At 43.2% G+C, this 26,805-nt stretch overlaps 1 protein-coding gene across 1 annotated transcript; it reads right to left on the bottom strand.

Moving 5' to 3' along the window:
* Positions 1-12,917: 12,917 nt before the first annotated feature.
* LOC306913837 (kelch domain-containing protein 3-like) lies at positions 12,918-13,553 on the bottom strand (the record flags this gene model as incomplete). The annotated part of the gene is made up of 1 exon (XM_079490647.1): positions 12,918-13,553. One exon carries the CDS (start codon positions 13,551-13,553, stop codon positions 12,918-12,920), a length of 636 nt encoding a protein of 211 aa, XP_079346773.1.
* Positions 13,554-26,805: the final 13,252 nt, after the last annotated feature.

The raw sequence follows: 26,805 nt of genomic DNA, 5'->3' as shown, positions 1-26,805 counted from the left end.
GGGAGATGGAAAGGGCGACCTACCTGTCACCGTGTATCTGGGACCCAAACTACCATACTAACTAGTGAAAATGGCTGATCTGCAAGCTCACAACGCTTCGCTTCGCGCCGCATGAACAACACTGTTGACTAACGTGCACCGTTGAAATCAGCCACTATTTTAAGTCTTGTTTATTAGCCTATAGGCTAGAAGATGACATCAAATAAAGTTAGCCGTTAGCAAGCAGCTAAAAGATGTAGCTTGTAGCCTACAATCTCTTGTGTGACGGAAAATATGGAAATTATATCTCTGAATTCGCTAAATGTACTCAAATACAACCCCAACACAACACTCACACTTAAACTATAAAAACATTTGCTGTAAAACATTATTCACAATTATAACTTACTTGTTGTACGACCAAATGTGCGTCTGTGCTTCCAGCTTCTTGAAATTGGCAATTTCCCGGGGATGGGAAGGTGAGGCGGAGTGATACGAGGCTGAGGCTCTAGTCTACATCTACATCCACACCGTGCATGCAAAGCGTTGTAGAAGGCGGAGTGATATTGCGTTCTAGTATTAAGAAAAATAGTTCCAACTTCCAAGCTCAACTCATTGAACTCAAATATTTTGTGTGAGAGAGAGAGAGAGATTGGAAATTGTATTTCCTATGTAGAATGGGTACACTTCAAACGAAAGCACAAGTCAATACAAAAACTTCTACGAGGAAAATAAACTGAAAAGCACTGAGACTTGTTTAAATATGGGAAAATGAAAAACGATACGAGAGTCTAGGCCACCAGTAGGCCTACCTTCTACCCTGAGCCGTCCCAAACTAGCCAAATGGAATGGTGAGTCATCCCCCAGGCCGAGGCGAGAAGTAGTCGAATGACTCGAATCAGATTGTTTTGGGAGGTCTGAAGCGTAGTCTTTAGTGAAATAGAGAATAGGGATGGAGAAGGTGCAAGCATGGTCAATATGGCATTCGATTTAATGAGGGCTGCGGCTAGCTCTGGTACTATGGACCAGTGTTTTTTTTTAACTCTCACTCTTGTCCCATATATGCATAGAGTAGCATATAATATAATCGCTGGACAGCACTAATCACAAACAAAAATAAAACACCACTAATGACCACACAACAATATATACAAAAAACACTAACAATACAACTTTTTTCCCCTAAAATACTTTTGAAAGAAATTAATACTTCCATTGCTTTTTTATTAGACAAATTGTATTTGCGGTTTGACAAATACAATAATAACCATATGACGAAGTGATATGTCTCCTAGCCCCTTTCAGGAGTCGGTTACCTTTTCTGAATTTTGGACATACGGTACCCTAGGGTCCCCGACAGCTTCTTCCACCCTCCATAGGATGCAGATGTACATACACTCTGTTCACGGAGAGCGGCGGCGCCGCTTGAGTGTTGGTGAGATGTTTCAAAGATACATAACGCAGCTATTAAATATTCTCTGGTTGTGTTTGTGGGCTATGAGCTGACCACCCAAGTATCCCCGGTCAGAGAGATTGTGACACCAAAGTATAGCTTAACAATGTGGCAGTTTATTCTCCGTTCACCATGGTTTCTACAAACAAAGGAATACATTAGCAACTATACTAGTGCAATGGCAAAGTACTCAGAATACAGCATTATCTAAACGTTATGGCAAAGTGAGCAATAACCGATCAACATGTTGTATACAAATAATATATTAAAGTCAAAGCAGAACAAAGGCTCAAGTACGCATGGCTGGAGTAGTGGGTAGACTCAGGGAGATCTGCAGGTGCTGCATGTTGCCTGTGTGAAGGCTGGAGACTGAGTGAGGAGTGTGGGGTGAGTTGCTGGTTATATAGGGCACACCTAAACTGGTTGGCTAATGAGTTGAGTGGTGTGATGGCAAACACATGTGTGATTGTGGATGCAGGGAATGGGGAATGTCCAGCAGAGGCTGCCATTCTGACAGCATGGATATAATTCACAACAGCCGCCCCCACGGTAGCTCAGCTACTGTGAATAGAGAGAATTGTCTTTGCTATTGAGGTGGCAGTGAGTGTAGTGCAAGGTAAGAGCAACCGGTCTGGTGTATTGGGTGGACACAGAATGTTCGGTTGTCAGTTAGGGTCAAGTGTTGTCTGGGAAGACGGACAGTCGGCCGCCCCATGGAACAAAAACTTGGGGCTGGTGAAGGGGGGCAATCAGCCGTCCCGTGTTGACCAGATATTTGGGCTGGTGACAGGAGGTTACCTCAGGCAGACGGCCTGGAGGCTGGATAGGAGCGGAACTGGCCGCCCCAGTCAGGAACGAAGGACGACGCAGGTGCAGATGGTGACCAGGTGGTTGGGACCACCCAGGGGACTGCGGCCATCGGCACGACCACTCTGGCGGACGACCATGGTAGGGGAGCCAGACTGGAAACCGCCGACACTGGCGGGGCCATACTGGATGAGGGCCCGGAGGAGGGGGGCCATGAGGACGACCGGTGCTTTCGGCGGGGCTGCACGGGAGGGCGCCGATGCAGGTAGGACCAGTCAGGAAGTAGTGCGGCAGGTTGGCTTGGCTCAGAAGGCAGGTCTGCTGCATACTGTGGACGTGGACCTGTGGTGGCTGTGGGCCCCCGGACTGGAGGCTCTAGAAGAGGTGCTAGGCAAGGCGATGACCACGCCGGGACAGGAGGTGTTGGACACGCTGGATTGGGAGGCGTTGGACACGCCGGGTCTGGAGGCGACACACGCGCCGGACTGGATGGCGATACACACGCCGGATTGGATGGCGATACACACGCCGGACTGGATGGCGATACACACGGCGGACTGGATGGCGATACACACGGCGGACTGGATGGCGATACACACGCCAGACTGGATGGCGCCACTTGCGCCAGGACTGGAGGCGCCAGGACTGGAGGCGCCAGGACTGGAGGTGCAGCACGAGGCACCAGAGCAGGAGGTGCAGCACGAGGCACCAGAGCAGGAGGTGCAGCACGAGGCACCAGAGCAGGAGGTGCAGCATGAGGCACCAGAGCAGGAGGTGCAGCAGGAGGAGGCACCAGGACTGGAGGTGCAGCACGAGGCACCAGGACTGGAGGTGCAGCAGGAGGCACCAGGACGGGAGGTGCAGCAGGAGGCACCAGGACGGGAGGTGCAGCACGAGGCACCAGGACTGGAGGTGCAGCAGGAGGCACCAGGACGGGAGGTGCAGCACGAGGTACCAGGACGGGAGGTGCAGCACGAGGCACCAGGACTGGAGGTGCAGCAGGAGGCACCAGGACTGGAGGTGCAGCAGGAGGCACCAGGACTGGAGGTGCAGCAGGAGGCACCAGGACAGGAGAGGCTGGAACAGGTGGAGGACTAAGCTGGCTGAATGGCAGGAATGGCTGAGAATAGGCCGGGCTCAACTGGGGAAGAGTAGGGTGTGAATGCACCACCTGAACTGGTGGGCATATGATCATCATCTGCTTCTGTGCCGTTATGTGGTGATCATGGGGAGGTGCTCCAACTAGCTCTCCATGTTGGAAATGATCACACACCAGCCATGTGCTCATGTGTTTTAACAAGATTTGTCTTTCCCCGTCTATCCTATCGAGTTCATCCATTTTGCTCTTAATCAATTCCAGTTGATCGTTGTCCTCCATTTCAGCTTTCCTCATTGCTTCTACCATGTCAGATAGATCCTGGATGGACCTCAATGTCACCCTTGGGTAGTCAGCTAATTCCGCTCGAAGGACCATATTAAATATTCTCTGGTTGTGTTTGTGGGCTATGAGCTGACCACCCAAGTATCCCCGGTCAGAGAGATTGTGACACCAAAGTATAGCTTAACAATGTGGCAGTTTATTCTCCGTTCACCATGGTTTCTACAAACAAACAAAGGAATACATTAGCAACTATAGTGCAATGGCAAAGTACTCAGAATACAGCACATTATCTAAACGTTATGGAAAAGTGAGCAATAACCGATCAACATGTTGTATACAAATAATATATTAAAGTCAAAGCAGAACAAAGGCTTACATAGTCAAGTACGCATGGCTGGAGTAGTGCAGTGGGTAGACTCTGGGAGTTCTACAGGTGCTGCATGTTGCCTGTGTGAAGGCTGGAGACTGAGTGAGGAGTGTGGGGTGAGTTGCTGGTTATATAGGGCACACCTAAACTGTGGTTGGCTAATGAGTTGAGTGGTGTGATGGCAAACACATGTGTGATTGTGGATGCAGGGAATGGGGAATGTCCACCAGAGGTTGCCATTCTGACAGCATGGATATAATTCACAACAGCAGCTATAGGAGACAACGGAAACGTGGGCGAAACTGCATAACCGCCGATGCCGTTAAGTATTTTTAATCTTTTTTTAAAGTTTTGCTTCGCTGAACTTCTCTCTCCTCTCTCTTCCTTGACTTCCTTATTGACTTCCCATTGTACCGCCTCCTGAGCGGCGACATCTCTGCACCGACCACCCTGCCCTGGTGCGGGAGGCGGTACAAGAAGTCAATAAGGAAGTCAAGGAAGAGGAGAGAATTTCAGAGAAGCCAAAACTTCAAAAAAATTAAAAATACTTAACGGCTTCGGCGGTTAATGCAGTTTCGCCCACGTTTCCGTTGTCTCCTATAGCTGCGTTATGCATCTTTGAAACATCTCACCAACACTCAACTCCGTGAACAGAGTGTATGTACATCTCCATCCTATGGAGGGTGGAATAAGCTGTCAGGGACCCTAGGGTACCGTACGTCCAAAATTCAGAAAAGGTAACCGAGGGTCCTGAAAGGGGCTATATGTCTCCCTATGTTCTGGTCCTTTGCTCCTTTCAAAAAGAAGAGTGAAGAGGAAAAGTGCAGCTACTTGCTTCTCTGGATTGGAGATAAAGGCCGGGATGTCTACAATACATGGACACTTACAGAGGAGGAACGTAAAGTATTGAAAACATACTATGACCGCTTCAAAGCATATGTAGAGACCAAAGTGAATGTGACTTTCGCTAGATACCAGTTCCAAGAGAAAGTACAGGGAGCTAACAAGCCTTTTGAACAGTTTGTGACAGAATTGAGACTGCTTGTTAAGGACTGTAACTATCACGACAGTGAAGAGATGGTACGAGACGTGTGGTCTTTGGGATTAATTCATCAAGTGTGAGAGAAGCTGCTCAATGTCGGGTCCGATCTAACTTTGGATAGAGCAATAGACATTGCCAGGACTCATGATGTGGCACAAGCTCAGTTCAGGAGTTTTGCAAGCAGCAGCGTGAGCCCGCGCGAACAGGCCGTTCATGCAGTGAGCCGGCATTCTTCAAAGAGTGCCTGTGGGCCGTGTGCTCAATGTCACTTCACAGAGAAATGTCATTTTTTCTATCACCCATCAACAGGAAAACTAAGGGGCAAAATAACATGTACAACTACTCATGTAATTTATTTGCTCAGATGTCCCTGTGGGACATATGTCGGGAAAACAAAACGTGCATTGAAAATGCGCATTGCACAACACATCAGTACCATCAGAAATGGGGATGAAAATGTTTCATCTTTAAGATACCTGGGTATAGAAAAAGTACGCCTTCCAAGATGAGGTGGCGATATGGACAATCTCCTCTTAAAGAGAATTATGGTGAATCCACTACCTTAAAACTATGGCACCCGTGCAATGAAGAGTTTGACATTAGGCCATTTATTTAAATATTGCCAATAGAGGATTGTATAGAGTTCATGTGTATTTTTGTTTTCTCTCTTTTTTCTGGTTCTGTCTTTTATAAATAAGACAGATTTTGGAAATTGGTGTAGACACTATTACCGTCCTTTAAGGTGACCATTTACAGCCCTTATAGGGCTATTTGGGGTTCTACTTATAGCTGCTTTCAATATTGTCAAAATGTTTTTAAACTTTTTCTACTTTTCTCTATTTTTATATAATCGTCAAATCATGCTGTAAATAATCTCTGGCATTGCCTCTAATCATGCGAATCATGTATTTAATCAGAATCATGGGTATACAATCAGAGTTGAGATGTCAATCATGTTCTATGTATTCTAGTCAATCATGTTCACATGTATTGGTGTCACCCCAGGTCACCAGATGGGGCTAATAGCCTTTTGTTCACACAATGTATTAGCCCCTCTCGGGACCCTCTGTTTGTTTACACTACACTGTACATAGGGTCCCTTCCCATGTGTCTTAATCTATATGGTAATTATAGAATACAAACCGACGCAAACCCCTTTGCTGCGCTGTGTGTGTGATAGTGATTTTTTCCAAAAGAAGCATATATCGGGCATAGGAGACAACGGAAACCTCGGCGAAGTTTCCTTTGGCGCAGAAACCGTTGAGTATTTTTAATCTTTGCTTGACCGTTTTGGCAGCTCTGAAATTATCTCTTCCTTCCTTCCTTGACTTCCTTATTGACATCCCATTGTACCGCCTCCAGCGCCAGGTTGGCTAGCTACGCGTCCCTACGTTCCTGCCTCTGATCTGCTCTGTCAGCTAGCCAGTTCCGGCGCTGGAGGCGGTACAATGGGATGTCAATAAGGAAGGTTTCCGTTGTCTCCTATGCCCGATATATGCTTCTATAATAAATCTATACTTGACAAAGACCTTAAGGTCAAAACGTCGTATTTCTTGCCTGCCTGTCACTAAATAAAGTTTGGAGCATCGTAAAGTGAGTTGCGAGCCCCTGCTTTGCAGTGCTTTCTTTCCAGAGTCAAAGTATCCCAAAGTAAACCAAGCGTTGTAGATCCTCTAATAAAGTAGCCTAAATAAAGTAGTCCTTAAAGTTATAAAACAAAAAGGCAATGCATTGCTCACTGAAAAAAATAAAAAGTATATCCTCCTCACCCAACCTTTAAGCCAGGAGTCCTTGGTTGGTTCCTTTGTGCACAAACACAGGATTGTTTGCTTAGAGTTCAAAGCATCAGAAATGTCTGAACAAACTTTACTTCTTCCCACACCTCACTTCCTGTTCCTTTATAGCTTCCTGGCAGTTCACTTCCTGGAATGGGACAAGGATAGTATAAGAAGGATGAGACGCGAAGACCGTACGGGCGACGCCATGTTGCTTTGGAAGGAAAGAAACATGCGCAATGGGCTATATGCAGCCAACACTTCCGCGTTCAGCTTCCTTGGTCTCAACTGCGCATGTTCTTTCCTTCCATGGAGCACCATAAGCAACATGGCGTCGCCTGTACGGTCTTCGCGACTCATCCTTCTTAGACTATCCTTGGAATGGGACAAGGGAGCTCTGAGAAGGAAGGGAAGTGGTCACGTGACTGGGCTGCGCCATGACACTTTCATGGGAGCCAAACTCACACCGGAAGTGCAATGAATACATGGCAGTGAATGGAGCCGGCTGGACCAGCAAACATTAAACAAACATTATTTATGAACAATTGAGACCTTTTGTAAAGTAATCACTTCTGGAAAATAACAGAAGACATATCACAGGTTGTTTTCTAATCACTTACTTTTCGATGTGCACAGAGTGCACAGTATATAATTTTATCTGAGGATCTAAACAGCAGCAGGTATCGTTTCTGGCTCCGAAGTATCACGAGATTTGGCTGCCAGACAGGAAACGGTGGGAAGTCTTGCGATACTTGGTACGTTCAGAAAGGTACTTTGTGCTCTTTAGATACCATACCTCTATAAAAATTACACAGTGTACACATCGAATAACAACACAGCAGACAATAATATGTCTTCTGTTATTTTCCAGACGTTATTACTTTACAAAAGGTCTCAATTGTTCATAAATAATGTTTGTTATGAGCTGGTCCAGCTGGCTCCATTCACTGCCATGTATTCATTGCACTTCCGGTGTGAGTTTGGCTCCCATGAAAGTGTCCATGAAAGTATCATGGCACAGCCCAGTCACGTGACCACTTCTCTTCCTTCTCAGAGCTTCCTTGGAATGGGAACCCTATGCATAGACACACAGGGACTAAATTTCACGCACCCAAATGAGACAGCGGCCCCACTTCTGGCCCATAGAAGTCCATTGAAATTCAACTGTAGTTAGCCTACTTTTAAAAGAATACGACATGAACTGAAGACTATATTGAATAAAAATATGTTTCCAAATGTATGTCTTTGTCAACATATATTGTTGTTTTCTCAATAGAGGATCTATTTCACATTTAATTTACCACTTGAATGAGTTACCCATAATGTTAACAGAGCAGAGGGAGACGGCAGACAGAGAACCTGTCGCTTTTAAGGGACGTCACTGCCTTTACGAGACTACGAGCGCCGACTTTGAAGAGTGGAATTCTCAATAATACATCCCGATCCTGACTGACTTTGTTCATTCATGTCTATATTATGAACATATATGTCATGGGCTTATACTGTATACTTGTACTGGCAGAAGATCCACCAAGGACAGCGATCCTGGAGTCCGATTTATGGAGGTTTGAAGGTCCCCGATGGAGTCGGTGCGATGTAGGCAACCACACTTTGCAATTTCCCAGAATTGCATCTTGGTGAGACACAGCCATCTCTGTGGCACCTCATGGCTGGTCCTCTCCTCAACTAAGTCGTCATAGGGAATATGCCAAGTGTTGTCCCAAATCTGGATGGATCTCTCACACACACACACACACACACACACACACACACACACACACACACACACACACACACACACACACACACACACACACACACACACACACACACACACACACACACACACACACACACACACACACACACACACACACACACACACACACACACACACACACACACACACACACACACACACACGTTGTGAGCTTGTAGATGTACTGTAGAAGATCAACTATTTGCAGTACAAGACACTGCTATGCAACTCAGTATATCAGGCATAATGTCGAAAAGCTGAAATCTAATTATCCTAAACTTTTCCAAATTATAAGCCTTTCTAAACCACAAAACAACCATTTCAAGAATTATACAGAGGGAATAAGCAGAAATTATGGACAAAAGTGTTATAATATAGTTTATATCTCTTTACTCCTATAATCCACCTGAGATATCAAAGAAGCGTATCTTGGTGTGCGCACATCATTTCACCCCAGAGCATTTTTCCAACCTTGGTCAATTTCAGAGTGGGTTTGCAACCAAACCTTTTTTGCAACCAGGAGAATATCAAGTGTTGGTGTCCCAATCTCAACTGTAAGTATTTATACCGCAATGCTTTGTGTTAAGTTGTTGTGCAGTACTATATTTGAACATCGATGTTGGTTGTCTGATACCGTGGACTCACAGTAAAAATGAATAGCCAGCACTCCGAAGTCCTTCTGGTACTTTTAATTCATAATCAAGCATGACCCGTCCGTGTCGACTTGCTGTGTTTGTCCGTGTTTGACTATTATTAAGTAGCATGTGACGTGCCAAACTAGGGGGTTTTCATGATTCTGAATTTGAATTCTGAATAGTTTTGCACAAATAACACTCCTTGGGCTAAATTCTGCCATAGCCACTTGCCCAAATGTGCCCAAATGTGATTACCTCATCACATTGGTGATGACGGCTAAGGCTGTTTTTAGCCCAAGGAATGGATTCAGAATCATGAAAATCCCCTAGTTTGACACGTCACATGCTACTTAAAGCATAATTAAATGTAGGTTTGTTTGCCTTATATAGGTTGTCAATGGTATGGTCGCATATAACTGGCAATAACTGGCATTGGTAAATGGTGCATTTATATAGCACCTTTATCCAAGGCACTTTACATGATAGATTGTGCATTACATTTGCCTATTCACACACACATTCATACACCGATGGCCGTGGAAACCATGCAAGGCATCAACCAGCACATCAGGAGCAATTAGGGGTTCAGTGTCTTGCTCAAGGACACTGGGGGAGCCTGGGTTCGAACTGGCAACCTTGCGGTTACGATCCGGCCACTCTACCCCTGAAATGTATGGTGTTAGTCATATTTTAGTCATCTGAAAGGTTGTAGTTTTTTCGACTAAATATCACAAGACTTTAGTCGACTAAATATCATAAGACTTTAGTCGACTAAGTGTAAAGTTGACTTCAAATTGTCAGATCTCCATCCCTAACACTTTAGTCTAGTTTTTATTTGTTGACGAAACAATATATAATATATAACCTTATATGTGAATAGGCTTAGTCATTATATATATAGCTTAGTTTTTATTACATTTTCGTCAATGAAAAAAGGTAATCGACGGATATTTTTATCATAGTTTTTAGTTGACAAAATTAACATTGATTTGAATGACAGTCAACTAGCTCCATTTCCCCCTCTTCAGTCTCCTCTCCTCTCACCTGGAAGTGGACTCTTCTGTTAGGTGTGACAGTGGTTCCCAGAATGCAATGCTGCGTACAGGAGGAAGGGGTCGTCCTCTGAATTGAAAACAACACAAAGATGGAGAGATGAGATGGGCAGGCCGAAGCGGAGACGAGTTGATGAAACGATGTAGATTGAGGTTAAGGTTAAGTACAAGCAAGACTTCCAGAAAGAGAGTGGTAGGTAAACATGAAGATAGATCTACAGACTGGGGTTTTATACACGCCGCTTTGGAAAATGACACATTTTCTCACGTCACAATCACCTCATATGACGATTAAAGCAATCGGATTTAGGTTCAACATCAGCTAAGTTTCCCTTTAAAGGGATAGTTCAGATTTTTTTAACTTAAGTTGTATGAAATAATTGCCATTAATATAGTGGTTGCAACTGTATTAATTGATTGCCCGAGTCCCATGTCCGGGTAGAGTTTTATAGATGTATCCCCGTACTTGATTTGGCCCTTCGAGCAGCCCTCATCACCTTCACCTTGTCTCTATTGTCCAGGAATTTCATGATGAGAGTCCTCGGAGGAGCGTTGTCTTCTCTTCTCGGCCCAATCCTGTGGGCCACTTCAATGGTTAGCTTCGACGTTAAGTCCAATGTTTTTACCAGCCACTGCTCGAGAAAGTCACAAGCATCAGAACCCTCTGTCTTCTCTGGCAAATTTACCAATCTCACATTGGATCTTCTGGACCTTGTTTCTCCGCTCAGAACCTTTAGCTCCATTTGCTTGTATTTCTTTTCCAGGTCCTGGACCTTAGTCTGTAAGCTAGCAACAATGTCCTCAGTGCCAGAGATGCGAGTCTCCGCACCTTTGACTCGTTCTTTGCAATCTCCGACCTCTTTCTTCATACCTTCAATCGCCGACATGACTGAATCTAACTTTTGTGAGAATTCGGATTTCATCTCCTTGATAGCCTCGAGAATAGAGCAACTTGCACTCTCTGAGTGACGGCCCGTGTCTTCCACCTCAGCTCCCGAGCTCTCAGCCCCAGCCATGTTGCTAGCATTAGCTTTGATTGATTGATTGATTGAAGAATTTATTAACAGTTTGCAGAATTACAGTACATTTCAAGCACAAACTCAATACAAAGGCTGTTAACTGTGAGTGGACGACCCAATTAAGCATTACACTTGTTTCCAATAGGGTCCACCATGTTCAAATCATCAAGCTTCCCCGCTTTCCTTGGACCCAGCGGAACCAAAGCTCAACTTGGCTTGGTTTTTGCCACCTCGTTTGGGCATTCTTTTGTTATTCATCAGGTTGCTTAAATAAAACTGCTCACTTTTCCATTAGTCTGTTTTTTTTTGTTAAATAATTTGTAACAAGCTGCGGAGTTGAGAGACACACGTCCGTCTAGCTTGCCGCCATCTTGAAAAGTCGCTAAAATACTTTTAGTCTTACTAGAATTACTAAAATTACTAGGTTAGATTTCTGGTTTAGGTTTAGGTGTATTCTAAGTGGGGAACAAAGAACCTTTTTTGCATGGTGGGGAACATAGAACCTGGGGAACGCAACAGTCTGGGACACATGGTCCTCCAGCCAGATGTGCCTGCATGGTGGGGGTGGGGAAATGTTTTTTCTTTTCTTTTTCTATCAGTGGTCAGAACTGAAGTAACTATGCATTTACTGAGTTAAAATTTGATTTCATTTTAACTTTTACTACATCTCTTTACTACATCTCTCAGGCAAACATTTTAAGTGCCCCTCTCTCTCTCTCTCGCCTACAGTGCTGGTTTGCAATAGTAACTATGTTTTAGTTTATTTTATGCCAGTGTTAATTTTTAGTTGGCTAAGACTAGATAGTTTAAGTAGCCTAGGCAGGCCTAAAGTTCAATGGATTGTTCAAAGACTGAGCTTAAATCAGAATTTGCTACTAAAAGTAACACTACAACTAAGTTGCTAAAATACTTTTAATCTTACTAGAATTTCTCAAATTACTAGGTTGGGTTCCCCTCAGCCAGCTAGTTCTGGGACTAACAAGCACAACCACCAGACAGAAAACTGCTTCCCGGCATGCACGTATTGCAGGCACGCGTGTGCATGTGTGTGCGCACGCACATGCACGCACATAGCCATGCAGGGCGTGTGTATGGGCATGCACGTATTGCAGGCACGCGTGTGCATGTGTGTGCGCACGCACATGCACGCACATAGCCATGCATATGAGACACGTGCACAAATTCAGGGAGAGAAAGAAAATGCTGAATATGAATTAAAAATAATTTAATAAATTAATCATGAATTATAGTTCTGACTTATTTGGACACTCACAGGTACAGTATAAGTATGACGTATCAGGGACTCCATATTTGGGCATGACTGACCTGCTGGGAGGCCTAAACATAGACGTTGAAATGACGTTGTTTCGACGTCTAATGTAAGGCCTAGACCGCTAAAAAACTCAGTGGGAAACATATTTCAGCAGCATGATTCCTTCCTGATAAGGCCTGGGAACGGGCCTGGATAAAGGCATATTTGACCCATGGCTAACAGACAGGGTTTCAGTCAGGGGTCTATTTGACTGCATCTCCTGTCATCATTTATCTTTGGATTATTACAAAACGTCTGTTGTGGAAGATGGTAGTCATTACTACCAGCTCACTAACTTTGATTTAGTGTTTGTTTGTTTTTTGTTTTGTTTTGTTTTCATGTTTTATTCTTTCCGTTGCTGTTGCTAGTCATGGCTGCCAGTTCCCACCTGATGTTGTGTGGGAGTCCAGACTGCTCCAGACCGTACTGAATAACTGCTAGCTTACATAATGTCTTGAGGCTAGGACTGAAGTCTAAGACAGACAGGTCATCAGAGGTGGGGTATCCTCCAAAGAGGATGGCACGATCTCCCACCATGCAACAGCACATATTAAACGTCGGAGACGGGCCTTTCCCCTTGGGCTCAACCTTCTTCCAGGAGAAGGTCTCTGGACTGAATTTCCACACATCATTGAGGTCTCCTTCCTCACAGTAACCACCAAATATGTACAGCTCTCCATTGTAGGTAAAGGCTGAATGATTACAACGTCCTTCTCGAAGAGGCTGTGCAGAAGGTGTTGTCACCCAGTAGTTGGTCTCTGTGTCAAACACTCTGATGGTGTTGTAGTACTGAAACCAGCAGCCTCCAAATACAAACATCTTTGTCCCAATGATGCTTGCAGAGTGACCTGATGACTCAGGAGGTGGAGTTCCTCTGGTGTTAATTACAGACCAGACCATCGTGCTGGTGTCCAACTTGTAGATGTCATTAGTCTCTCCAGTCAGCTTGGTTTTTCCTCCATGGATAAACATGACCTTCCCCAACACACAGGCTGAGTGGTTCCACCTCTCCTCTGGAACTGACCCAGAAACCTGTGGTTTGAACCATGTGTGGGTGTCAACATCAAATGCATAAAGCACGTTGTTGTGCTCGTCTGAGAAGTACAGAAACTGACACCCTCCCCAGAGGTAGACAATATCTTCAATCAGCACAGCTGTGTGGCCCCAGCGCGAGGGAACCTCAAAGTGAGGTACTCCTCTTCCAGAGGTCACTGGGGCCAACTGCCTCCAGAGTAAAGTCAGTGTGTTGAAGGCCTGCACACCAACCTCATCCTTGTGGTTCTCGTCATTGATCATTCCAAAGTAGTACAGCTGGTGTCTCAATGCTACAGCAGCACCATCTTCCTTTGGTGATCCTTTATGATGCAACGTCCAGGAAAGCATGTTTTAACAGTTAATGGTGAATTTAAGTAAACCTGTTGGTTTCCTGCTCTGTAGAAGAACGAAGAGCTCAAGAGCCAAAGAAAAGGAGAGCCCGGTCACCCTTATAGAGTAAGTACGCTTCTAGATTCTAGAGTCTTGGTGGAAAAAGTCTTGAAGATAACAGTCTGGTAGAGATCTGTGGTGAAGAGTTGAGTCTTGGTGGAAAGAGTCTTGAAGATAACAGTCTGGTAGAGATCTGTGGTGAAGAGTTGAGTCTTGGTGGAAAGAGTCTTGAAGATAACAGTCTGGTAGAGATCTGTGGTGAAGAGTTGAGTCTTGGTGGAAAGAGTCTTGAAGATAACAGCCTGGTAGAGATCTGTGGTGAAGAGTTGAGTCTTGGTGGAAAGAGTCTTGAAGATAACAGCCTGGTAGAGATCTCAGGTGAAGAGTTGAGTCTTGGTGGAAAGAGTCTTGAAGATAACAGCCTGGTAGAGATCTGTGGTGAAGAGTTGAGTCTTGGTGGAAAGAGTCTTGAAGATAACAGCCTGGTAGAGATCTCAGGTGAAGAGTTGAGTCTTGGAGAAGTTGATTCAATCTGAACTCTCTCTGAGGCTCCAGTGCTTTTTATCATACTGGCTGTGATTGGTCGTATCATACCAGTGAGGTCACAGTACATAAGTATGTATGTCAGGAACCCCATATTTGGGCATTGCGGTGCTGCTGGGAAGCCATAATGAGCAGTTGAGATGAAAAACCATCTAAGTCCATAGTAATAAAAACCATCTAAGTCTAAGTCCATAGTAATAAAAAAATCACACCTGTGTGAACTGAGTTGTGTAAGGTATTATATAGCCTGATCAGCTGTGGTCTGACGTAATGTCTGACGTAATGAAATCAGCATCAACCAATCAGCATCAACCATGCTCATTTTTTGAGCACAGACAGACAGACACGTAAACTAACAAAGCCAGTTGTAGGAGTGGTTTACACCACTCAAAAACATCTAAGTCTAAGTCCATAGTAATAAAAACCATCTAAGTCTAAGTCCATAGTAATAAAAAACATCTAAGTCTAAGTCCATAGTAATTAAAACCATCCAAGTCCATAGCAATTATCCATATTCTATAATAATAATAAATATAGCTGCAAGCAGCTATAGGATCCCCGGGGTCAAGCCCAAAAACAAAGAAAAAAGCTATACACAATAAACACAATGAGCGATAAACATTGATGACTGAAATAATTTGACAAGTAATAAATACAAATCACACGCTCTCATCACGTTCTGTGCTCAGGCTATGAAAAAAATCACAAATGGGCTTTAATTCCCATGTGGGTTTTTATTAGATTCTACCCAGATCCAACCTGCTCAGACCCTATTGGTCAGCTCCAACCTGCTCAGACCCTATTGGTCAGCTCCAACCTGCTCAGACCCTATTGGTCATTCCTGTGTGGTTGTTGTGGTTGTTTTGGTGAGGCTGATTGGCTAAAGGGGCTGTCTGTCAACGATGTAGTCCCATAACCAGTCTCTGATTGGTTGAAGGGGCTGTCTGTCAACATTGTAGTCCCATAACCAGAGTCTCTGATTGGTTGAAGGGGCTGTCTGTCAACGCTGTAGTCCCATAACCAGAGTCTCGGATTGGCTGAAGGGGCTGTCTGTCAATGCTGTAGTCCCATAACCAGAGTCTCTGATTGGTTGAAGGGGCTGTCTGTCAACACTGTAGTCCCATAACCAGAGTCTCTGATTGGTTGAAGGGGCTGTCTGTCAATGCTGTAGTCCCATAACCAGAGTCTCTGATTGGCTGAAGGGGCTGTCTGTCAATGCTGTAGTCCCATAACCAGAGTCTCTGATTGGCTGAAGGGGCTGTCTGTCAATGCTGTAGTCCCATAACCAGTGTGGAAATATCCATGATATTGATATTGTTCAATAATGAAGGTACTATACCAGAGTTGACTCGACAAGAGGTCACCATTACTGCTGGCAAAGCAAGTTAACAGGAAGGTGTGAAATGTGACACCTCCGCCTCCCAAGGGAAGAGAGAGGACAGCCAGACCTCATGGCTATCACATGTCAGTGGGGAAATACTTCCTGGTCTTTCAACCAATAGAAAGGCTGTTACAATGTGCTCAGCAGCCAATGATGCCAAGCTGGTACGGAACCGCCTACAGGGCGGTCTCCACCGAACAGAGTTTTTATAAACCCTGCGAGGACTCTAGTAGCTCAGATTCTAGTAACATCAACAGGAGTCCACACCTCGTGCCAACCGTACGATGAACAACACAGCTCACATAGACCAATGGTAATTATTGATACATAATGCAAACTATTAATAATCAATGAATAATGTGTTATCCATGTGTTGTAACCTGCCTGTAATTGACGAATGCTATGTGTATCTCCGTCTCATTTATGCAGGTTATTTACCTAACTAAACCTAACTAAACGTCTAACCTAAACTGGGTTAAAACTAACCCTTAAACCAATCCTAGATAATTAGTTCATGTGTTTAAATGTATGTTTGTTAAACGACAATAAAAGTATAAAAGACACTTGAGTTATATTATTTAGACAGTTTGAGTAAAGACATTACTCTTTGTGCAGTTGTGACCCTTTCAGTAGGGATAGCTATGAACCACGATGCTATCAACTTAGCAAGTTAAATCGTAGATAGCTATAATCTGAACAACCAGAGTCTCTGATTGGTTGAAGGGGCTGTCTGTCAACGCTGTAGTCCCATAACCAGAGTCCATTGGCATGAATGGAAATGCAATTTCTGTGATGTGGCAAAAAAGACCCCTCTACATACAGCTATAGAGACCATAGACATATATAAAAGGCCCCTCCTACATACAGCTATAGAGACCATAGACATGTATAAAGGCTATATGGCTCAAGGTGGAGTCTCTGACGTAGTTCACTCGGCGGCCATCTTGCTTCGGGACGACAGTACAGTATGTTCAATGGCAGCTCAAACAAAAACAGTCATAACTCGCTCAAATCTTGACGGATTTAAAAACGGGTTGGTTTATTACAAACGTTGTCAACGTGGATATGATTAATTAAATAATGCATGCAGGGCAGGATTATTAATTTTACAACCCCCTAAAAGAAAGTGACCCAGATGCACTCCATAACAAGGCACACAGCAAAACTCTAGAGAGATGCCCCCTCAGCCAGCTGGCCTTGGAACTCTGCAAGAGCCACCAGATAGAAAATCCACTGTACTAAAACAAATAAGACGGGAAAGCTATTGACACATTGGAAAAAAGCAACACTAAAGCATAGTAAACTAGAATGCTATCTGGCCCTAAACAGAGAATACACTGAGCACTGCTCAGAACAAGAAAAAATGTTATAGATGCTGACAGTGAGCACAGCCTTGCTGCCCCCCCCCCCACCAATAATACTAGGCCAAATTAACTCTTTGTTTGGTGGGGTTTGGGGGATTACAAACTGCCTTGCAAGACAGACATGTAATTAATGTAATTAATTTAGCACCTTAAGAATTAACTCACTTAAAAACCTGAGTAGACCCCAGAATTGTTTTAAAGAGAAAACAAATACCCCTGGAAAAAGCACTAAAAGTACTACTTTGGTAAATACAAGTAAAAGTTTGTAATGCAACATTTACTTGAGTAAAAGTACAAAAGTAACAAGTAGAAATGACACTTTATGCATAATGTATCATTTCAAATATATATAAATCTTTTGGAAAATAGCAGATGTACAAGCTCACAAGCTTGTGTAGCTATATGGCTAAAATGAATGTGGGTGTTTGTGATGTGATCAAAAATCTACAAAGTAACTAGTATAAACAAAACAAGTTTTAAAATAATTGTAGTGTAGTAAAAGTAATTTACTCCATGCCTATGAGATGTAGTGGAGTAGTACATACATGTGTTTGCATGTATTACATGTAAACACATGTAGTGGAATGAACAGTGCAAATTACAATTTGCTATATGCCAGCTATAAGAATAGAGTAGTATAGAGTAAAGAGCTCTGGTCTGACACCTACTGTCCACCTACTATATTACACAGTGCGTGAAAAAAAGAAAGGTTAACCACACCCCTTAAGGCAAAACCACACCCCTCAGGGGAGTGGCCCCCAAAGGTACCTACGAGCTAGTGACATCCATAGGTACCTCTCTGGAAGGAAGGAAGGGAACCAGACTGTACATGCTCAAAATAGGCAGTAATGGGACGTGTTGTGAGTATAAAATGGGATTAAAGTAGTAAAAATTTCCCATATTTTGCTGTGGACTGCCTGGAACTTCCTCAAGGACCCCTTGAGGTCCCCAGGACCACACTTTGAGCATCTTGCAGCAGCAACAAAATTGCCATTGTGTGAGTTGGTGCAGGCTGCAGAAAGAGGCCTACTTTGATCCTATAAATAGTAAATACCGGTAGAATGATCAATCACTAACGGTCATAATTTACAGAATTTATGTGTGTGTGTGTGTGTGTGTGTGTGTGTGTGTGTGTGTGTGTGTTCGTTTTGAAATGATAAAAATGTATTATAGCAAAATGAGGGAGGTGGTGGGTCAGTTCAGAATAAGAATAACAAAGAATCAGTAAATAAGTTTAATTGTAATTTATTAAAAGCAAGCAAAATAAAGTTTAATAACAAAATGTTCACTTAATCAAATCAAAATAAAATAAAACTGCCTCAAAAGGGATGGGTGTAAATTCCAAGTGTCCTGGCACTGTCCAAAACTAAACTCATGTGTCCAAAAATAAATCAAAATCCAAACCAGTCTGTAGTATGCACGGAGTGTGGCCAGTCTCCTCTGGCCATCCTTAAACTCCTTCGCAAAGTCTGGTCCTTTAGAAATCCAATATCCAGGGAAAAATACTCCAAAAAGGAAAGAAAGGTCTCTATATCCAATGGTAGATATCCAAACGATCCAAATACAATAATATACCAAGACTTGGGAAAACTCTTGCTTCTCAGTAGACTGTCTCACTCTCTGTTCACCTCCACTCTGGACTGACAGAGTCAAACTCTCCAGGTGGCCCAAACATTGTGACGGCCCATCACTCAATCAGCCAGGTGAGCTGTGGGCGGGGTCTCAATCACTGCTTGTTGCCATAGCAACACATGCATCTCACTGGCCTCTTGTAGCCTATAGTCCAGCGGATAAATCTCAGAGTAGTGGATTGGTAGAAAATAATAAAGTACATCAAAATGGAGCATAGCAAACAAAAAATACATAGAAACAATGTGACTCTGGGCACAGAGGTTACAATATATATATATATATATATATATATATATATATATATATATTAAATATTTTAAAATGTATATAATTCTAATTCATATGTTTTATTATTTTTGACAGGTCTGCGACACTATCCTGACCCACGCCACACAAAGGTTCTCCTTCACTGACCACCTTGTAAGTGCCACACTGCTCCAAGGACACATGTTTAAAGACCACCGCCGTAGATTCCCTGTTGAGGCTCTGAACATCGCCGCAAGAGCATAGCCTACCCCATGCTGAACACGGCCCAACTCAAGACTGAACTGTCCCTGATATACCAGGGGTTCTCAACCCGTGGGTCGCGACCCCTCGGGGGGTCGCCAAATTATTTTGGGGGGTCCCCAAATTATTTAAAAAAAAAAAAAAAAAAAGAGATTTTTTTTAAATTTTATTTTCACGATCTTTCAAAAATAGCAGACCTACAAGCTCGTAGCGCGCCACTCGGTGGCGCGCTATGAGCTTGTAGATCTGCTATTTTTCAATAGCTAAATTATAACATAATGCTTAAAACACCAAAAGGGGTTCCCGCCCAAAATGCGTTAAGGTTATTGTAGCAGTCAATTTATATTGGGGGTCGGGAGGGGGCGGGGCGGGGGTCCCGAGATATTGCCAAAGCATTTCCGGGGGTCCCCGGCCAAATTTTTGAGAACCCCTGTGATATACGATAGTCCCGAATTCAAAGGCTGCTATGGCGCTCTATCAGCTTCTCCTGGTGTATGACCTGCAGGAGACTGTGGCTCTGTTGAACATCCTCATAGCCACTTCCATGACAACAGCTGAAGCTGAGAGACGTTTCCCCACCTTAAAGAGAATCAAGGCATTTCTGAGAAACACAATGGGACAGGAACATTTGAATGCACTGGCCATGCTTTCCATGGAGAGGGAACTCATTCAGAACTTTCCGGATTTCAATGAAAGTGTCATTGATAAGTTTGCTGCTTTGAAGGACAGACAAGCAAAATTCCAGTATAGGTGAGACATGTAAATTGGAGGTGGAGCGCTAGCGCTATCAGTCATTGTTATAGAGCGGCGCCAAAACTATTATTTGTTGACGAAATTGACAGCATACTTAGTCTTAGTTTACATCATGGCTTAGTTTTTATTTCATTTTTATTTCATTTTAGTGATGAAAAAGGTAGTCAACGAACATTTTTCGTCATGGTTTTAGTTGACGAAATTAACACACAAATGAACACATGCACTCTGTTGTGCTTTGTATGCGTTTTTAGTCCTTCAGAGCAGTCAGCAGAGGTTCTCAAACTGACAAAAATTACAAAAAAACGGCCACCATCGGCCAACATCACTTACTTACTTACTTACGCCTTCTGCCCCTTCTGGGGCATAGGCCGTCAACAAGCGATCTCCAGGCATCTCTGTCCATCTCCACCGGGCGCGTCAGCGTCGCGTCTCCGTCACCGTCAGGGAATGTTCCCTTTTTAATCAATGAAGGGTGGCTCCACTGCCCGCGTTGCGTTGCGTAGCGTGACTGCATTAAAATTGCCCGGTTCGTTTTTTGACGCACGCGACGGAGACTCAACGCGTCCGGTGGAGCCCCGGCGGAAAGAGGCAAGCATTGTGAAAATGGCAAATCTACATGCTCACAAGTAACGCCAGGGCTCCACCGGACACGTTGCGTTGCGTCTGCGTCGCGTCAAAAAACGCACCGGTTCAATTTTAATGCACGCGTCGCGTCTCCGTCAACGCGGGCAGTGGAGCCACCCTTCATTGATTAAAAAGGGAACATTCCCTGACGGTGACGGAGACGCGACGCTGACGCGCCCGGTGGAGCCCGGCCGTAACGCCAGGGCTCCACCGGACGCGTTGCGTCTCCGTCGCGTGCGTCAAAAAACGCACCGGTTCAATTTTAATGCACGCGTCGCGTCTCCGTCAACGCAACACGGGCAGTGGAGCCACCCTTCATTGATTAAAAAGGGAACATTCCCTGACGGTGACGGAGACGCGACGTTGACGCGACGTTGACGCGCCCGGTGGAGCCCGGCCGTAACGGCCGGGCTCCACCGGGCGCGTCAGCGTCGCGTCTCCGTCACCGTCAGGGAATGTTCCCTTTTTAATCAATGAAGGGTGGCTACACAGCCCGCGTTGACGGAGACGCGACGCGTGCATTAAAATTGAACCGGTGCGTTTTTTGACGCGACGCGACGGAGACGCAACGCGTCCGGTGGAGCCCTGGCGTAACGCCTTGCAATGTGAGACATTGTGAGCATGTAGATCTGCTTTTTTTCCACAATTTGGAACTGTGGAACAGAGTCAAACAAAATGTAATGTCTGAACTCCTACAATTCCAAGTGCTTGTCAGGGTGGGGGTCCCCAGTTCAAATATGATTATTTTGGGGGGTCTACTCGCAGCCTCAATAGTTTGAGAACCACTGCCTCAGCTTAAAGCGCTGGGTCATAGAAGCCAGGTTTTTGTACAAGTCACGTTTTGGTAGATAAGATTAGAGTAGAGAATACATTTAGTTCAATGAGTTGTTTGTTAGGTTAGTGGTTCAAAATCAAGGTTAGGTTTAGGATCCATCCATCTTCAACCGCTTATCTGGAATCGGGTCACAGCGGTAACAGTTGCATAACACACAGCATTAAACTACATGCTACAAGTACATCTCATCTACAGTGTAGAATATCATGTTTTATTGTGCACCTTATTCATACTGTATCATTCCCTGCTCCTCAGTTATCTGTTATGCCTCACATATCTTATGGTGACATAATGTGACATCCGACATATGTCATATGTCAGTGCTTCTCAAACATTTTCCCCAAATTGATATAATTACATTTGACCGTCGACCCCATTTGAAAAGATTTACTGTCAGGGACACCAGGGAATGGATCTAATACATTACATATATTTTTGAATAGCCGCAAAATAAAAGTGCTTAAGTGTTTAACCACTTGAATCCTAGTAGGCCTATCCCCCTTCTGTTGCTAACTTTGGTGAAAATAGCAGATCTGCAAGCTCACAACAGGTCACATTGTGGCACGTTGTGAACTTGTAGTTTGGTTATTTTCAGTGAAGATATAGTGTAGAGTAGACTGTTTTAACTCTACAATGTACACTTTTAACTCTTCACTGTACAGTGAAAACAGGTGCCAATGGGTTTCCGAGGCTAATTTGGAACGAACTACTACTAAGTACGATTTAAGTCTTTAAACTATACTCATTTAATTGGGGACGTGGAACTTACACATTGTGAGCTTGTACATATAGAATTTCACAAATATTAGTATTTTGCTGAGAAAATATCAAATGGGATTCTGCGTTTGGTACAGTACCTGTACTTTTGAACTTTTACTTGGGAACATTTTTGAATACAGGACTTTTAGTATACTGCGAGATCAGAACAAGCAGAGTAAGTATGGGTGTGCAGTATAGTCCGCAAACAAGAAGGTAAATACATAAATATTATTAGATTGCAGAGAGGACAATGTAGTGCCTCAAAGATGCCAGGTAAACGATGAACCAACCAAGCATCTGTCCAAATGACAAAAAATATCTTAACATTTTGTGCTCAAGAAAGAAATAATCTAAAAGTAACAAAAACATGGGAACAAGTGACCATGATATATCTGCATATTAAACTTCCATCAATCAAATAAAGAATACATAAACATACCGTGCGTACATATACTATACTATGCATGTACTGTATATAGCCTACCTGGCTGTTATCTTTATAATATATATTTTAGGTTGGCCTGGGCCGTGGCTCAGCGTCCAGGCACCTTGGCTGGTAAGCCAGCTTTACAGCAGGTTCGAGTCCTGATCCCGACGAACTTTGCTGTGTGTCTTCCCCCATCTCTCTCCCGTTTCCTGTCTACCTACTATCATCTGTCAAATAAAGGCAAAGAATATACTGAACCACTTGAACCCCAGCATCCATATTCTGGGGGGAACATTAGCCAAAAATAGCAGATCTACGTTTGTGGTACTTCGACTTAAAGGGATAGTTCAGATTTTTTTAACTTAAGTTGTATGAAATACTTGCCATTAATATAGTGGTTGCAACTGTATTAATTGATTGCCCGAGTCCCATGGTGGGAGTTCTGCTCTGGTTTTGGTCAATATTAAGGAGTTCCGGTCATTTTGTGGGGGGCACTGGGGCCACGCAGTAAAAGTAAATTAATCCACAAAACGAACGTAATTTGTATTGTTGACCTATTTCTAAAATATTAGCGCGACTTTCGTTCAACTTTGACCCCTCTATCACATGGAACTATTTTTTGGGCGTAGTGATATGGACACAAAAAACATAGTTCTGTGTGATAGAGGGGTAAAAAAAGAACGGAAGTTGCACTAATATTTTAGAAATAGGTCAACAATACAAATTACGTTAGTTTTGTGGATTAATTTTCTTTTACTGCGTGGCCCCCAGTGCCCCCCATAAAATGACCGGAACTACTTGATATTTCACCAAAACCAGAGCAGCACTCCCACCACAGGACTCGGGCAATCAATTAATACAGTTGCAACCACTATATTAATGGCAAGTATTTCATACAACTTAAGTTCAAAAAATCTGAACTATCCCTTTAAGTAACAAATCAGAGTAGTTCTCCTACTGTCCGTTATCCTTGGGTCATGCAGTGTCCTGATAATGTATGGTGTCACAGTTAGGTGAGTGCTTATAAGTCCAGCTCATTCTGATTAACATTCAGCTCAGAAGCAACAAGACAACAGGACAAACACAAGTTGGAACGGTGAGTCCATTTTCATGTTAAATTGAATATGATTTGATATGTTCACTTTAGCAAACTTTAATTGTAGTTTAGCACCATTTGATGGTGAAGCAGAATTCATGCTAGAGCTAATACTTTATAAAAGAAAAATACGATCACTGTCCCCAAACTTCAATACTTAAAAAAAAGGTAGAGGTGTACAGTTATACAATAATGTTAAGGATAACTCAAAAAGCCCTGTCTCCAATAAATTATGTCTTTTGCAGTCACTTTGGATTTTATTTGACAGTGTTGCCGTTAAAAGAAAAATAGCATAATAACAATAGACGGCTATTAATACTAGATGGCACAAACATTTCTTTTCTCGTTAAAGGACTTTACTTTCACTGACAAGTGACAACGTGTGAAAATAGAGCACATTAATACCCTCCAAGTGTATTTAAAACAAATTAAAAACCCACACATAGTCACATATACTGTAGCCCTCCAAATAATGCTGCATTCGTACTGTAAAACAAGGCCACTATAAGAGCACAGTGGAACGTAACAGCTTTCATTGTAGTATTACCATACCTTACCGTAGGTTTTTGTATTATACTGTTGGACATTGTTTGCACAGTATAGCACTGGCAGAGTCTGCTACACCGACATTGTACTTCACACATGCAGTACATGAGCGTGTGAGAAATAAGACTTAATTAAACGTGAATCCAGTACAGTGGTTTTCAACCTTTTTCATATCAAGGCCCATATTCAGCATTTGATGAGATTTTAGCTTCTCAGACCCAAAACTAAAGAATATTTTGTTTTCGTTGACACACAATTCCATACTGTCGGCAAATGTTGATCAAAATAACAATTCTTCTACATTGTGTAGGCTTCTTGTAAATTAAGTAATGCCAGATGTTTAACAATAATGTAATAACTCTTGATCTTTAACTCTCAAGTTAAGTTAAAGATCCATAAGGGTCCTGACTCCTGAGGGTCCATTTGGTTACCAACTCTCCATCATTTAGCTGGGGACCACCTGGAACCCCCTCAAGGACCACTGGTGGTCCCCGGAACCACTGGCTGAAAACCACTGATCTAGTAGTGGGTTGTACAGTGGCGAAATCAGTGCTTGCTGTACAGTGCCATCCGGTCTAAGAACCTTCCAGCAGTGCACACTAGGGGTCACTGTGTACAAGTCTATTATAGACCTACAATCCAATGTAACTAGAAGCCTGTAACTGCATTCTTCTGCCAGACACATTATGGTTGGTTTGGTGATACATGGGAAATTCCGATAGCCTTTTAGTGAACCTTGACTGTGTGATGAAACAACATTCTTATTGCAATTTAATCTCTAAATGAGACAGTATTAACTTTAAGGCATATCCCTGAACATAACAAGTAGGTTATATACATACTGTAAAAGAGGCACACCATGGCATTGCAATACATGTGTTGAAAAAACACAATAATACTTCATAATTGCTTAGAAAGCAAAGTTCTTTTGTCACCTTTTTTCTTTTTTTGCATTGGCACATTGCATAATTCCCAAGTTATGCTGGAGAACAATACTACGAATACATTAGAGTTGGTGTGGTCATCATTCTGTTCCCTCAGTATAAAAAAATATGTCACTGTCCTTGAGGAATATGTTTTGCAAACAAAGATGTCCAAGGCATGTTTACAACTCCAACCTGGCTTTTTAGTCAGTGTTTGTTCTCCAAACCAGTAGAGTCCAGATATGAAAAGATATTCACATAAATATATTAAAGTGATGCAGATATGTACATATACTGTAAAACAATGTTGGCGTAAAAAAAAAAAGAAAGAAGGAAAAAACAAGAAGAATAAATTCTTATCAACATTGTAAATCATAAAACAGTCTGCACACCAATTTCCGCCCCCAAATATATCTTTCACTCAAGTAAAATATATATTTGGGAGCGGAAATTGGTGTGCGGATTCATTCTTGAACTATCACAGTTTTTGATTCGGCGCCCAGCCTAATAGGTTTTAGATGTGCGTGACTGTTGGGCTTCTTTTCAGCCTCCTTTATTGCCAAATCATAAAACGGTGACATCCAAAATTGCATATATTTGCATATAATGTACAAATTTACATTGTAGTCAAATGAACGTGTGCAGTTTGCACGTAATGCATGTCCTGGCAGGGATCGAAGAGGAAGTATTTTTGTTTTTAGCCCAACAGATAAGAACTGTCTGAGTGCTCGGGGCTAATGCACAACAGGAGAAGTAGAAAGGGGCCACGGTGGGGTTGTTGGAGGTATGGAGGTGTAGTTATAGTGAGAGAGGAGGAGAGCACGATAGTGTGGTTGGTTCGGACAAGTCAGTCCAGTCACACACCAGACCAGTTCCACCGTCCAGCACACACACACACACACACACACACACACACACACACACACACACACACACACACACACACACACACACACACACACACACACACACACATCCTGCTGAATGAGGGATCCGGCCCTTAAACGTTGCAGTTTATAAATGGAGGAGGCACCGTATGTGCATTAACAGCACTTTGGTCGCGAGCAGCAGCATATTTGAGGCCTAAAAGTTCTTCTCATGGTGGACCACAAAGCGTCATACAGTTACTATGAAGAAGCAGGTACACCCATGAAGGCAGGCTGGCCCCCTCCGGCAGTCACTATGGCCCCTTTTCTTATAACCGGCCCGGGTTCTTATAGTCCATGAGCCAGAGCTCCAAAACGGGAATTATGAATTGAGTGGGTAAAACCTATGCCTATATTAAATTGTTGGGTCAATATAAGTAAATGAATACATGATGAAAACCCTTCCACTGTAGTAGCTTTTTCATATTTTCTATTTTTTGCATATTTTCCTATATAATGCCTAATTTGCATATTTAAACA

This window comes from Electrona antarctica (assembly GCF_951216825.1).
Source record: "Electrona antarctica genome assembly, chromosome: 21".
NCBI lineage: Eukaryota > Metazoa > Chordata > Actinopteri > Myctophiformes > Myctophidae > Electrona > Electrona antarctica.
The sequence above is the reverse complement of the archived record's forward strand: the minus strand, read 5'-3'. Positions and strand labels throughout refer to the sequence as shown.